Source organism: Lepisosteus oculatus, chromosome 26 (genome assembly GCF_040954835.1).
Source record: "Lepisosteus oculatus isolate fLepOcu1 chromosome 26, fLepOcu1.hap2, whole genome shotgun sequence".
Taxonomy (NCBI): Eukaryota; Metazoa; Chordata; class Actinopteri; order Semionotiformes; family Lepisosteidae; genus Lepisosteus; species Lepisosteus oculatus.
Window position 1 is genome coordinate 854,241 of NC_090721.1, and position 15,780 is coordinate 870,020.

General features: G+C 47.9%; 1 protein-coding gene across 1 annotated transcript in view; it reads right to left on the reverse strand.

The window, feature by feature from the left end:
- stx1a (syntaxin 1A (brain)) overlaps positions 1 to 14,684 on the reverse strand; it is a 102,180-nt gene extending 87,496 nt beyond the window's left edge. Inside the window, exon 1 of the mRNA XM_069184133.1 lies at positions 13,913 to 14,684. Coding sequence (XP_069040234.1) covers positions 13,913 to 13,942 — 30 coding nt within the window. The 5' untranslated portion in view covers positions 13,943 to 14,684. The remainder of the gene's footprint in view (positions 1 to 13,912) is intronic.
- Positions 14,685 to 15,780: the final 1,096 nt, after the last annotated feature.

A 15,780-nucleotide genomic window follows, 5' to 3' on the forward strand; every position in this document is an offset into this window, starting at 1 on the left:
TGAAGGTTATTTCTGAAAGCTGTGGGAAACGATCGGCAGCTCTCTCCAGCCTGTGCTTTCCGGAAGGAGTCAGAACAACACTCACTGGAGCGATTAATACACGGCAAACAGCTGGGAGAGTCTGTATTGATTACTCTGCACTCTGGGAAGACGTGAATGGAAATGAACCGCCTGGCGAGACAGAACAGGACTTTTAAAAAAAAAAAACATGCCCCACAGTCTTGGGATTCATTTATGTTCCTTATTAATTTAATAATTGATTAGAATTTAAATAGCAATTTGCATCTATTCCAAAACTGACAGCTGACCCTTACACATCCAGCGCTGGCCATCTGCACAATCAGATGCCACGCTGTTGTCTCATCTTTTTCAGACTGCGCTCTTACACAACTGCCTCTTAGAAACCAATGCACCTAAAAACAGGTTGTTCCAGTTTTCACTGGGCACATCCAAGCTTTTGGAAGAAATTCCACCCTTCTGCGATTGTGATAGAACAGTGTCAACAACTCTAGATGCTCAGTAAAGATATAATTACAACTTTGCCCTTACATCAGTTGTTGCTTACTACTGTAAGTGTCCGTACATTTTACTCCTGATTGTGTGGTATTTCTGTAGAAAACAGATTTCTACCCATCACTGGACCAACAGCCCAACGGCCCCACTCCCACACAGTGGTCTTTCATAGATCCTTTCACAAGATAAATTAGTATGGATTCAAAGGGCAGCTTATTCTTGTCAACTACAGTATGCCAGAAACACATTACAGTGAGAACCATTACCGTTATTTTTTCTAATCTTCAGAATTTAATTGCCGGCAATATATTTCTGGCAGTTTCTTACCAATAGAATGTTTAACTGAGAAAAGAAGCAGGCAGGTTTTGCAGGCTGCGTCTTCCACAGCACCATCAGCTATGCAACAGAAAGCCAAGTTGAAGGTTTTAAATTAAGGTTACAGTTTATGCATAATAAATTTCAATAGCTTTGATGGACTCTCTGAGCAATACAGCAAGCGATCTGGTTCATTACATTATACTAAGCAATATGCCTCCTAGAAGGAAGAGCAGGCAGTGATTAACCCCCCTTCCAAAAAGGGATACAGCTCACATTTACCGGGTGTACAAACACAACACAGAGAAACAAACAGCTCCTACTGTAACATTAAAACCTGTTAATTGTTTGATGATCTTGCCAATTTAATAACACACAATTTAAGCTTCATGAAATCCTTTCTGCTTTGATATCATTCATACTGTGGGGTATATAATCCTGAATTGCTCTACTCTGTATGAGTCTCTCTAATTAAGGACAGTGCTCACATCTCTAGGGAAAGAATTCTACCACAGCTCTTTCAAAAGTATTCAGCAGTGAATGAGAAAGCAATGCAGTCATATGGCCCATTTATCTTCTGAATTCGAAATGTGTTTTTTGCATTGTCCCAGAACAGACAGGGGCTCCTGGTCTAAGACGACTGAGTAGGGGTCCTCAGAGACAGTCCAGGGCAGCCCAGAGAAATGCCTGACTAATTTTTCACTTTAGATTAGTGTGAGGGGTCATGATAAACTAACATTCTCACTTCATAAATCTACTTTCATTAGTGAAATTATACATTTCATTTGGGTTCCGGCTACCTGCTGTGGTGTCTTTGGATAACTTTTGAGTTTACCAGTTGTCCCAGTTTTACTGTGATTGCCCCAGTTTTGAATGTGATTTTTTGTGCACCACTCAGCAACAGTGTGGAAAGCATTAAATTATCCATGCTTTTGGACATACCGACAAAAATCAGAAATACGCAAATGAGACAACTTTTAATGCAGTATGCTATTACACTGGGAAGTGACCCGAATGTTTATTAGCAGGAAACCTTCCTCGCCAGGTAGGCTAAACCTCAAAGATATGACGCGTCTTCACACCTGCTAGTAACCACCTCACAGTGAGCGCAGCTGGTCTAACACAACATCCAGCCTCTGTCTAAACAGGAGGAGCCAGAGCAAGCAGACAGCAATCCAGTGCTTGGCACACTCCAGAGACTACACTTAAATAGCATGCTGCTGTTAAGCCTTATAATTAAAAAAGGTGCCAGATAATGGCTTTTCTAAATAAAGCCGTTGTCCAGCTTGTAAAAACCTGGCTCTTTGCAGAAGAAAGATGAGATGAATTATGGAGTGACACAGTCCAAGAACCTCTCAGTCTTGGGATCTCAGTACTGCACATACTGTACACTATGGATTTATTGATTCCAATTTGAATAGGCAGGAAGAATACATATCTGTAGGAGCGGTATTGAGTAGGATTAATCAGACAGCAAACAGACAATTAAAATCTCCTTTTGCCAAAGTAACATTCTTTAAAGAATCACACTGTATATACTGTATTACTATTTTTTTTTGTTTTGAACTGAAGATTTTTCTAGGGATAAGCCCTATATAATTACCATAATCCTATTTATTACTAGTAAGTCAATTCAGATCTGAATGAAACACTTACAATGACAAGCTGGATCTGAATCCTGAAAGGTACATTTTTTTTTATTTAACCTCTCCTGTACCACCTTTTGGAAGTGGAGGAAAACCAGAGCACCTGACAGCAAACTTGGGCAATACATGCAGACTCCACACACACAGGTGCCAGAGTCCAGAATCAAATCCAGAGCCCTGGGCCTATGAGGCAGAGAGGTGGGTAGTGACTGCCATGCCACCCACTGAGAGGAAAGCACTGTTGTGTTTTGGGATCAACGCTGTCTTTTTGTCCTCACACTGCTTTAATCCTCAGTTTTGTTCTTTCTGTCCCTCTGGTGTCTCCCAGTACTTAACTGGCTCAGCTCGCCATTATGAATCCTGCACCACTGGGGAGTGTGGAGTGTCGGTGATGTTTTGTTGGCCTGTCTAATGTAACATATCCTGTTGTGTTTCTCACATCTTGGCTCACAGCTACTAACCCTGCAAGCGCACACAGGAGAGAAAGGGCAAGTGTGGGCTGACTCCTCCAATCCGCCCACCTTCCAGCCGTATGTCTATTAACCCCTCACAGGCAGCACAGCCCCCTGCCTGCAGGCATCCGGGAGGCAGACTAATCCCTCCCTCTCCTCTTGGAGAGCCCCGCTCACGGCCCATTGGCTCCACCCTGAGAGCGTGAAAGGAAAGAGGCAAAGGGATGGAGATGGAGCCTCACAGCGCACACAGTGACGTCAGGCATCAGAAGGAGGACCGGTGCAGCTCACAGCTGCCCAGGAAAAGCCACACAAGGGCGTGCTGTTGTACAGCAAACTGATAAATCAAAGAAGCCTCCCCGTCCCAGAAGCACTCAGCCAGCTGTCCGTCTCCTCATGGTGTCCTGGATCCGAGCCAGCAATCCACAGACTGCACGGCCACTCCTGCTCTGAATGGAGGTCTGCACTCCTCAAAGCAGGCTGTGCGGTACATAACACTTTAAGAAATGATGCAGTGCTGTACTGCTGATTGCTTGAGTGCTAGGAAATAACTTTCTGAAAATTGCCTGATTTTAAAAAAGGGATAGGCCCAGAAGAAATGAAGAGATCGACATTCCCCCGTGTTCTGTTACGACATTGATTAGGATCTGATACTTTTAACCCATTCATCCATTTGCTAAGCACTTCTCGCAATTCAGGGTCACCGGGGAGCTGGAGCCTATCCCAGAAAACCACTGGCACAGGGCAGGGCACACTCTGGAAGGGACACCAGTCCACTGCAGGGCAGACAGACACACACACAGACACAAACAAGCTTTCCGGGGCCTCATTTCTCCAAAACCAATTAACCTACCAGTAAGCCTTTGGACTGTAGAGGAAACCAGAGCACCCTCGTGGACATGGGGAGAACATGCAAACTCCCTACTGTAGCACCTCAGGAAGAATCCAGGGCCCTCGAGCAGCGAGGCAGCAAAGCCAACCACTGTGCCACCACACTACCCTGGTGCTTTTTATAAAGGAACTAATTCGATTAATTTGATGTTTTTAAATCAGATTTAAACAAACCTGAACGTTTACAGTTTAACAAAAGGCTCGAGAGAGCTGAGCAATTAGCAACAGCCAGCTGCACCACTGTGCTGGTCATACAGGTCTGAGATAAGACTGTCATTGCGGAACCGTGGCCAGACAGGGGGCTGACCTCTGATGCCGTGCTTTGGTTTTGAAAGATTGATGTCAAGTTACAGGGAAAGGCTGCTTGAGCCGGTTAAGCCTTAGGCGATGAGCACTGATACTGTTGTTTCCACACACTGAAAGAGAAAAGGGCAGCCACAGTTAAAACAACAGTAGTGGAAAAAGATGGAGTTTTTAATATAACCCTCCCTTTAGCCCCAATGCTACATCCTTTGCTAACTCAGTGTCCGCAGCAGTCAGGCTGTCACAGTGACAGCTGGGCTATGAGCTGGGGCACGTTCACAGACACCCTCCTTTGCTACTGATGTTTCAGCTTCAGGAGGCTGGCTTCTCTCCCTCCAGCACTCCAGATGAAGATCATGTTTGATGGCTGAAGATTCGTTTTATAATGCAGCTCTAAAAGGACACAGATGGATTTTCCATTCTGTTAAAATTCCTCCTGTGAATAGCACAGTCCTCTCTTAAGTAGGCACAAACACACGCGCGCATCTGTGCTAAGACTATTCTTAGTTAGAAAACACAAGCTAATGGTGGTCTTTTATAGCTTGCATTTTTCCTTCCCTTACACCAGTTTGGAATGGCTCACAGTACAGTGTACAGCACATCCCCTCCTGTGCCCCCAAAGCCCCCAACCTTTATTTACAGTACAACACTTCAACCATCTGGGCATGGACATGCTTCAGTTTTTTTCAGCTTTGTTTTGCACTTCTTGTTCTGATCTTGTTCTGAACAGAAATGCTGTTTGTGTTCTGTACTTCTGTTCATCTAGATACGAAGATATTCGTATTCCTGCTGAGGAAGGCACCCTAGGTTCACGAGCACAGACATGCAGTTCGGCTTCTTGAGTGGAAACGCTTTTAAAATGTGCCACATAAAAACAGGAAAAAAAGAGAGAATCCATTTGACAATGCTGGTCAGAATTCAACAGCTTATTTGTGGAGTGACCGATGCTCCATGAATATAATCACATCACATCTGAAATCTGGGAGGTCCAGCCTTGCACAGGAAACAGGACAGCGGTTCTAGAAAAGCCTGTTGCCACTGGAGAGAAACACAGACCTTGTTTATTTTCTAACCTGTATTCCTAGCAGACTTGGTCTGCAGCACACAGCAAAGAATTAAGGGTGGTAATGACAGCCCATGCGATGAGATATCTGCTGCAACTTTTTTTCTGAACAACTGCACCTTCAGAATGGGTAGGAAGTAGAACTAATTGGCCCAGCGCTAGTCAATAAGAGACTGATTGCATTGCAGGAGACAGGGCTGGGGCAGCTCCTCACACTCGACCCCCAGTCAGCGTGGAGAGGGCCCGACTCCTCTTCTCTCGCTCTTGCTGCCACGCTCCACTGCCCTTCTTCCCTTTGATTGCTCTCCCTTCCACTCCAGAGGAAACACTCCATGGAGCACAACAGTCACAGACAATCAGCCTCCCCAAGCAAACGCCAGAGAGAAAGAGAGAGAGGAGGGTGGGGGGGGGGGGGGGGAGACCTTTTTCCCTTCCCTCGCGAAACCCCAGAAATAGCAGCCACGGCCAGATCCCACCCAGCTGAACACAGAGGCGTCGGGCTGCCGCTACGGCACACCCACAAGGGGCAGGTAGGAGCGGAGATGCCCTCTGTGCTGGCGCCCCCTGTGGCTGCAGCACAGCCAGCTGGCGTGACAGCACCACAGGAAGAGAGACGCGGGACAGGGGCTCACATCAGGGGCTTCTGGGAAGGATGACACTGGCCGGGGTGACCGAAGGTTATCATTCAACAACTTGACAGCTGATGCAGGGAAGCCGATACTCTCTGCTCGAGCAGCCACTGCCAAGCCTTCCTACGGTAGTAACCTGAATCCAAACAATCAAGTCATTTTCACTGTATCCGTAGTTACAACGTGGTCTCAACGGAAGAGAAAACTGCTCTCGGATTCTTGTTTGAAAAACATTTTTTGTTTCTTCAAAAACCCCATAGGCTTGTTCATCATTTGACATGCTGCGGGCTCCACAGTGACGTAGAGGAGAGTCAGGGAGTGGTGTGTCTCTCGCTGACATCACTGCTAGCCTGCAGGTGCGGGAGGAGTTACTGTCATGCCAAGAGAGTCCTGACGGACCACTCAAAGACCTATGCCGATGGTGCACCACTGCCCGGGCAACCAGTTACACAGGGACACGGACTGGGCCCAGGCTCAAGTCCGCAGCTGGGCAGGCTGTCTGGACTGACAGAACCGAGCTTAAGTCCACATCTGGGCAAGTTTACTGTGTGTCCTTTATGAAACACTAAGAGTGAAAAACAATGTAAAAGATAATTCTCACATTTTCCATTTATCAAATAACCGTAAGTTCACAATCTCCATTTGCCCCAGATAGATGAAAAAAACAGCAGGTTTTCTTGTATTGATTACATTGATTACTCCATTTCTGCATCTGACACTTCTCTCAGAGATAACTTCTTAAAACTACACATTAAATACCCACATGTCCCCAGATGTGATTTTCCATGTATGGGTGAGCAAGAACATTTTTAGATTTCAATTTTCACCTGCAGACAGATCTGGCAACAAGGCACCAGTGTGCAAGCCTGATAAATCCTGAGCTGATTCTGTGCACAGCGATGCACATGATTTCTGTGAGAAAGGGTAGGAGCTCTGTATTAAAGCCGTCAATCGAGTGCCCAAGTACCCCCCCGCTTCGCAGAAACCCCCTCCCTGCACAGCCAGTCCCTGTCAGGGGTCTGCAGGACGAACGGCCCCCAGGCACTCGGCCCACCTCAGCCCACACACTGGAGACAGCGGCCTCACTTCAGGAAGCCACTGGAAACTATCCACCAGCCAGAGGCTGCAATCTCATTTCCTGGGGGGGGCACGGGGTAATGTTCTGGTCTTCGTTCCAACCTGATCTTTCAATTAACTTAACCGATCTAATTACCGGTTCAAATGGGCACATTTAATATTTCCTCGATGTCGTGTGCAGTTGATTTAGAGAAGGGCTGCTTGATTGCAAAGTGCTTTTACACACGAGCCATTTGCGGGGCCTAGAGGAACGTGTTGAAATTGTCCAATTAATCACAAAGGGCAACACCGTGACCCCTCCTGAAAGTCGCTTTGAGACTCCTGCTGTAAAATCAGCAAACTGCTCACTACAATTCACAATAGCACAAGCAAGAGCTCAGTTCATTAACATGCAAGCCGGCACAATGCTGGTCATCACAGATCCCTAAGAGCAGGGGTGTTAAAGCCCACTCTGGGCTTATACAGCCTGGTCTACAGCTCCTTTTGGATTCAATTGGCCCCAGCGCGCCGCGCCAGCAGGACAAGCAGGAAGGGATGGAAAGGTGAGACTCGTCAGTCTCCACAAACACACACATTTCAAGCACACCTTATTTACCATCTACCAATAGTAGTTATTCTATATTAACACATCTCATTAAAGAAATCCCAAGGCGTTTCACATAATACACAAAAAGAACAAGAGATAAAGCCATAAAACAAAACAGAAATATTATAAATAACAGGTTACATTTAAATATAAAAATAAGTATTTAGATGTTCTATAAGCATCAACTATGACTGTGTCCTTAACAGCCCTGGGAGGAGTGTTCCAGAGGCACAGTCTCCCCCTGTAAAGCTCTCTCCTTGACAGAGCACAAGTTCTGTCACGTTCTGGCACATCATGACAAAGCAAGTTATCGACAGACGCAAGACCAGACCGTTTTAAAACCTTGAAACCCAGGAGCAAGCTCTTGTAATTGATCTGCAACTTAACTGGTGACCATTGAAGACATGCCAAAGCTAAAGTTGCATATGATTATGCTTTCTTGACCTTGTTAGACTCAGTGCACCACTACTCTGAATACACTGCATCCTCTGCAGAAGCTCTGTGGAAACACCAGCAAGCAGAGCATTGCAATGCTCAAGCCATAGATCAAACAAATAAGGTGTGCAAATTTTCACTCTGCACATTCATTTAACATGAGACTCAAAGGAGAATGTACAGTCAAACCCAGCCGCCTTAACCCGATCTCACAGTCACCTATAACAATCTGGCATCTCCAGCTGTACTGAATTAATACATTGAGTCCAATATGACTTTGTTTTGCTGCACTTTATTAGCAGAAGATTGCTGTATGCCCAGATTTGGACGTCTGATAACATATATCAAACTCGGAAAATGTCAAAGAAACACAAGGCTGAGTATGCTGATAGATTAGTGAGTCATCACCATTGCAGAGAAAACAAATGCCAAGATGACTAATTATGTGACCTAGAAGTAGCATGCAGATATTGAAGAGGGCAGGTCCCATAACACATCCCCGAGGGATGCTGGGGGTAAGAGTGGCAGTGAAAGACTATACAGTACTTTATTACAAGAAAACCGCACACTACTACTGTAGTGAGAAACCTTTAAGATCTAAGCCCATGAACCCAGGAAAAACATCAAGGCCTCCAAATGCACACTGACTGCACTGTGCTCTCAGAACCCAAAGCCCCACTTTGATTCCTCTTATAAGTAACATAGCCTTGTTCCCATGAACTGTGCATGGCTATATACAATTCGTCTAGCTTTCAGAGCCAAGAAACTTTCAATTAACTATCTTGTTTCCTTAGGCACAGGCGAAAAACAGAACAACACAAAAACAGCTGAACCTGACTGAACGCGCCAGAGAGGATAAATAATGCATGGCTATATTTCATGTATTGACACTGCCCTCAGTGGGCTACGGATCCTGAATCCGCGATCTGCTCTTTCTCCCTGGGGCGAGACGTGGCTCTCGGAACCTTGACAAAAGCGAATCCAGACACGCGCCTCACGCCACGTGCAGCTCCCTGGGTGCTGTCGCGCACAAGGGGCCGAGCCAGCTGATCTGCGCCGCAGCCTCACAACATCTCTGGCCCCTTCTTCGGGAACAGCTGCGCCCTCTCTTGTCCGGTGGGGTGGCCCCAGGCGGAGGCTGGCTTTCAGGACCGACAGAGCTGAGCAGGGGTCCGCTGGCCTGCTGCTGGATTTAAATGCTTGTAACCCATGAAAAGCACCAGAAAAGCAAGGGACTGCTCCATCTCAGCCAGCACGGAAGCCAAGCCTGTCCCAGCCCACGGACACGGACCCTGCACTGCAGCCGATGGCCTGACAGCTCCCTCACAGGTCCGTGTGGGATTATGTAAAACCCCAGTCCATGGCACACACGATGCCTTTATTCCCCAGAACAGAAACTGGATGCGCCTGTCATGCGGTTTGTTGGCAGGCGTGAGACGTAGGAAGGAAAGGACCTGCCTGAACATCAGAAAACCACATAAGTGGATGGGCTCTGAGCGTGCTGCACGCGTGCCCACTCACCAGCGGCAAGCTGCATGGGTGGCACAATCACCAGGCGCCTGTCATTTCCTACAGTGGCTCTGCTCCTCAGAAAAATAGATTTCCCAAAACCAAGAGAGATAATTGAGCTGCATATTTAGCCCTGAGTGCTGTGCTAGCGCTCGCTGACGGTTTGACCTCTTTCGACTGGGCTGTTAACAGCTCAATTTGTAAGGAGCAGCTCTGCGGCTTCTCTTTCCTGTTAGGCTGACGGACAAATTAAATTCGTCCACTGAGAGCCACCCTGCCCGTTACACAAAAAAATATTCTCAATCACTCTGCGGAGTGATTTGCTAGAGAATATGTAGATGAAGGATTCTTCTTTATCTGACTGCTTCTGTGCATGTAATAGGTGGAGCCTTATTCTCCCCCTGATATAATACCGCCTTTGTGTGCAATTCCCTGTGCAACCCAGAGACACCAGTGGAATGTCCATGCAGGGCAAAACCCCTTTCTTCACAGAAGGGAAGCAAGACACACCCGGGGCGCTATCAGTACGAGCACAGCAGCCACCTTGAGCCCGCGTTAGAAATTCCCAGCATGCTGAGCTGATGCTGTTGAGCCACTGGCAGGCAGAGCCGACAAGCACTGAGCCCAGGCAGGCAGGCCAACAGAGGGGGCACTGGACACCCTAGACGGCTCACGGCCCGCCTTGCACTCTCACCCCTCTCTCTGCGTCTCCATCCTGCTCCTCACTCTCTCTTGCTCTCTGCAGCCGGCCTCTCCCCGGACAAGCGGCCCAGTGCCCTGACCCCCGCCGGGCCTCCGGAGGTTTTCCTCTCCTTAGTCGGGATGCCCAGCCACGCTACAGCCTTGGAGAGTCCGTGCGCCTCCAGAGATTTTCACAAAAGCCAACAGCAGAACCCCAGGCTGGGACACTCTAATCACTACAGGACCTGCAGCCCCCGGTACAGTACACCGCTGCCTGTCTCATCCCGCTGGTGGGTCCCGGGTTGTCCTGCCCCCCAGCCCCGTGAGGAGAGCTGTCCCCTTCTGAAACCGCCGCCAGGCTGGGCCATCAGAAGCCAGAGGAGAGGCCTGGCTAGATCAATCGATGGTGTAGAACATGTTAACCTTGCTTGAAGAAAACAGAGGCTAATTCTGCAGATCAAGGAGCTACAGGGTCTGAGTCAAGCAGTTCCCTGTAGAGGCTTTGCCATGGTTCAGCACGCAAGTGCAACACACTAGCTTTACGCCGGGCTTGCAAGTAAAGCTTTTCTTTTTGGATTTTGTTACAAAACCGCACCACACTGAATAGATTAGGTTCCAGGAATTAGCGCAATGCTACCTTCAGTGAATCTGCGTGGAGCGTGTGTGATCTCCCTGTGCTCACATGGGCTTCCTCCCACCTTGCAGAGACCTGCTGGTAGGTTACCTGACTTCTGGGATACCGGCCCTGGTGCGAGTGTGTGTGTCCTCTGATAGACTAGCGGCTCGTCCAGGGAGTCTCCTGTCCTGCACCCCTTATTAGCCAGGACAGATTCCGGCTCCCCCTCAATCCTGAACTGGATGAGGCATAGAAAATGGATGGATGCAGGGATGTCTTCGTTGTGCAGGGTACAAGAGGAATAAGGACTCGACACTGATTAAAAGCATATCATGTACAGTATGAGTTTTTTATGTTTTTTTAATGCTGCATATTAATAGCTATACTGTAGAAGCTGCAATACTGCAGAGGAACTGAGCAATCAGTATTCCAGGCATTTCCAAAGTCCAGCTTTATGTCATGATCAGGGACACAAATTTTCTATTTTCACAAATTCCTAAAAATCAGTACAGAACACAGAGGAATAGACTGTGCTGGGTGTTGTTCATTCCTGTGCCATGTGTTCTGTACAAAAGGATCTGCGCCTGTGGCTGGAAGGTTACCGGTTCATATCCTGCGGCCACTCTGTTGGGTCCCTGAGCAAGACCCTTAACCCCAACTGCTTCAGGGGAGCCGCATAAATGGCTGACCCTGCTCTCTGACCCCCAGCTTCTCTCTCCCCGTCTGTGTGCCTGTGTGTCTCATGGAGAGCAAGCTGGGGTATGCGAAAAAACAAATTACTAATACAAGAAATCTTATATGGCCAATAAAACAATGAGAGCCCAGTGACGAGGCCAGAAAGGGGTCAAACTGCTAGGCAACAAGTCTTACAATATTTCCCTGTAGCTCCAGCAAGCTGAATACAAAACACAGCGTGATGGATCAAGGCTTTCAGTCCTAACAGGCCCAGACTCCACGTACGCCACAATGCCCTCTGTAGCCCAAGGATATGCAGGTGATCTCTGATCCCCCAAACCAGTCACCTACACAATCCTGAGGAGCTCACACCAACACAACAACACCCATCAGCCCCTGTGTCTCCGACTGGGGCTCTCAGCAGCACCACTGTTCACTCGGCACACTTGATCACCTTCTGTTTCACTGCCTGTATGACTCCGGGCCTCTCACCTGGCGTGGAGCACAGTAAAATCACAGCCAAAGCACGCGGGTTCTAGCTCCACAGCCCTTCCACGCTAACTTTCTCAACTTCACGTGAACCATCACTGGAACAGATCTGTTCCACTGCCAGTCCCAAGCCTACAGTTTGATGGCTGGCTTATGGTGGCAGAAGAAGTGGTTGAAGACGATACCCTGGCTTCCTTCAAGAATGATGAGATCCTCAGCTAGCAGACAGGCCAGACGGGTCAAACCGCCTCTCATTGGGAACTGTTTCATGTTCTAAGATTTAAAGAAGAAGAACAGTAGCAGACAATAGCTGCCAGATTCTCCCATCTGATTTGTAAGATGTGATCGACAAGGTCATCTCTCAGGATTCAGCTTGACCTTCGCTGACAAGGCTCTAAGAACTCACCACTATAACAATGCAGGATACATTTGTTACTTTCAACAAATAAGCTCTAAAATTGCCAAAGCCTTTCATTTCTCACAAAACTCAAAAGTTCACTAAAAAAAGACAACACCTACACCTTTTCCAGGAAACACCGTACAGCTTACAATTTAATTTAACATTCTGACAAAGACTAAATTCTTCATAAGGCTAGAATTTAGTCCCAGCTTTTCTGACATTCTGCAATGACCAATGCAATTACTGTTTTCTTTGGAGATATTAAGAATTATTGAGCAGCAACGCTCTGTTATGTAAGTGAAGGGCTGTCTGATATGATACATTTATCTGCAGCAATACACCTTATGAATTTCTGAGTCGCGGTACAGAGTTCAGGTCAGCGATGAACTGAACAATTCTAAAGAGGGGAAGGGGTTAATAAATATAGCATGAGCAATTCGGGATTTCTGCTGCTGCGTTCTGAACAGTGACTTCATTGCGCTGTTTCACGCCCGAGAGGCGAGGCGAGGCCGGGGGAAGGAGTCCATGGCTGCACCTCCGTCTCTCGGCCCCAGGTGTAGCTAGCGCCCAGTCACGCAACAGCGCTGCCCAGGTGAGACAGCTGGCGCAGACAGGTGTCCTGGGAGGTCAGGTCACCCACAACGTTGTTTTGAGCCTGCGAGCCGAAGTAGCAGACACTGACGGGGCCAGTACTTGTTCTCCCTCATAACGCGATTCGCCTCATTAAGCCACGACAGCCCAAGCGATCTGTCAGGGTCAAGAAGTTTCCTGGCGATGTAACACGGCATTCTCCAGCCTGAAGTGAGTCAGCCTGACTCGAGCACCACCACGGACGCGCGTTGTGCCCCTTGTAAGCCCACTCCCCAGAGAAGCAAATATGTTACAGTTAGTGGTGTCGACGCAAGACTCAAAGTTCACATCTCGCACCTTCTACCACAACAGACAGTCCCAGCTGGACCCGGCGCCCAGCTGGCGGCGAAATGAACGCTGGTCACATCCGAACTCAGGCAACGCCTAAATCCAGCCCCTCCTCGCACAAGAGACGCACCCATATTCAGGAAACCGGACTCTTTTCCTCATCCTCTCAGTACTCGTGCAGGTTGTCACCCTCTCGGCATCACAAATGATGCGCCCGAATCAAACGTGCCGAGAACGTGATTTTTTACATTTATTTTTTACAAAATATACTTCAGCGCGGAAATGACAGCGTTTCTGACACCAGCTTAAAAAAAAAAAACTTGAACATTGCGCTTAGAATCTGCACTGACGTTTTACCCAAGAATGACAGTATCTCGCCGTTTTCACCGTTAACCCTTCAGGAAAAAATCCATTATTTTATCCTGAAAGCGGGTTAACAGCTGCTGAACGGACACCCCCAGACACTTTCACTCCAGCCCTGCAGAGGAGCAGGGCGACGCGCCGTGTTTGACAAAACACTCAGCTGACACCAAGACACGCACGATCCTGTCATTTTATGGAAGTGGGAGCCGTGAGAAGTATCCCCATTTCCCAGTGAAGCCCCAGGTATGTGCACCACTCGGCGGTGAGATCTCACACGCTGACTGACCCCCTGAGCGACAGCAGCAAACCACCGCTTGCTCCGCTCCCCGGAACCGAACCAACGGGACTTACACTCCTCAGCTCTTGTGTGCGGTCCTTCATGGTGTATGCTGTAGTTGTTGAACTAGTTTCTCTCCTCCAGAAGATGCTCTCCGTGTCGCCACTCGCTCACTCTCCTCTCCTCTTTTTCCCTTCCACGGAAAGCGGTGGTGAGGGGCGGGCGGGAGCGCGCACTGGAGCGGGGGGGTTAGGGAGGCGGGAACGCGCGTGGCACGGCTGGAGAGGAGGGGGGGACGCGCGTCTTTGCTCAGAGGGAGAGAGCGCGCATCCAAAGGTGAGACGGGGTCATACCCGTTTAACCCCGAAGACGCCACCCAGAAGTTCATCAGGTGATCGCAACTACAGAAGGATCTTTAATTCATTTACCCTCCCCCCCCCCACACCAAGTCGTCATCACTCTTTTTCAGTCCTCAGACCAACCACGGTACCGCCACTCTTCAAAGTGCAATAGTCCGCTGTTTCCGCACAGGCTGCCCATGATAACGCCCTGCTGTGCTCTGCGGAGTTCACGCATGTTTACAGCGCTGCTTCACCGGGACCAGGGCGACCTCTGTGGGCCCTCGGCGGTACTGACGGGTCCAGGTTTGAACCCAGGGCCCCAGCCCTGCTGCGCCAGAATTCCTCCCAGGTAATGTAAGAGACTGCTAAACTCTTACAGGAAACGTGTACTTCACGTTTTTGCTACTAAAGGGGTTTCCACACGTAAGGGCGTCACAGGGTGCACTTGCTGTGTCACACAAAGCTACTGAATTGTGGCTGATACTGACATTAAAATCTCTGTGTTTCTATCACATGAGGTTAGATTTATCTATTGTAAGGAATGTCTTATGATATGTCTTAAGATCTAAAACTATAGAACCTTTAAAAAGGGGTTTATTTTCTTTTTCACATCACTATATTTTTAAATGACTAAAAAAGTGCACTAACAAGGAAAACAAATAACAGAATAATGATTGATATAAGGAAACGTAGGGGTTAGTTTTATATTTAAAAGTTGTGTTATAGAGCTCAGTAACCCTTTCACATTTAGCAAATGTTTGTAGCAAGCTCAGGCAGCTGGCACCCCAGGAATCAAAAACAGGGCCATAGCACTGAGAGCAGGGATGCTAACCAATGCACAACTGTCCCCCGATTTCTCATGATCCTTGAAACTTCCAAAACAGAAAAGGCACCCATTCCTGCTTGTCAGTTTTACTTAAAATGCTTCTTGTAGGAAAATAAATCATATTAGTGATATTAGTGCAATAGTGACCGTTGTTCCTAGACTTGGAGCCTCATTCTCCACTGATCGAATCAGTTACTGCAATGGTCTTGCTCAGCACTGTCTGCCAGTCCTCGTGTGCTGAGAATTTCAAACAGGTTGTGGCTCTTCAGGTCCACACTTGAGTAGCACTGCTATACACACCCAGCTGTGGAGTCAAATTAAATCACTCACAGGAAAAGTGAGCTCATCATGAAGGTCTGCAGCTTTTATAGGGACTTTATATAACTACCAACTGCTCAAAACACGGAACATGAGTACCTAGCCCAATGATGAGCTCAGTGAAGCAACTAAGATCAGAGGTGAAATGAAAAAGACTCCACAGAGCTTGAAGACTGGAGTCGTCTATCTCTGCTGTGCAAGAATCACTTGCTCTCCACAGACAAAAAGTAAACAGGACAGCTCCAGAGGGCTATAAAGTATTTATCATCGTGACACAGGTGGCCTCCTAGCCTAGGTCCTCCTAGATCAATAATGCTGCAAGTCTTTGTGTTTATTTCCTAGCTGTGCGCTCTATCATCCAGCTTCAGGGTCTGCCAAAGAGACCTGGAGCACACCACTGTCGGGCATGACATTCTCTCCACCGCGCTGTACGAGAGCATGGCGCACAAGTCTCTGC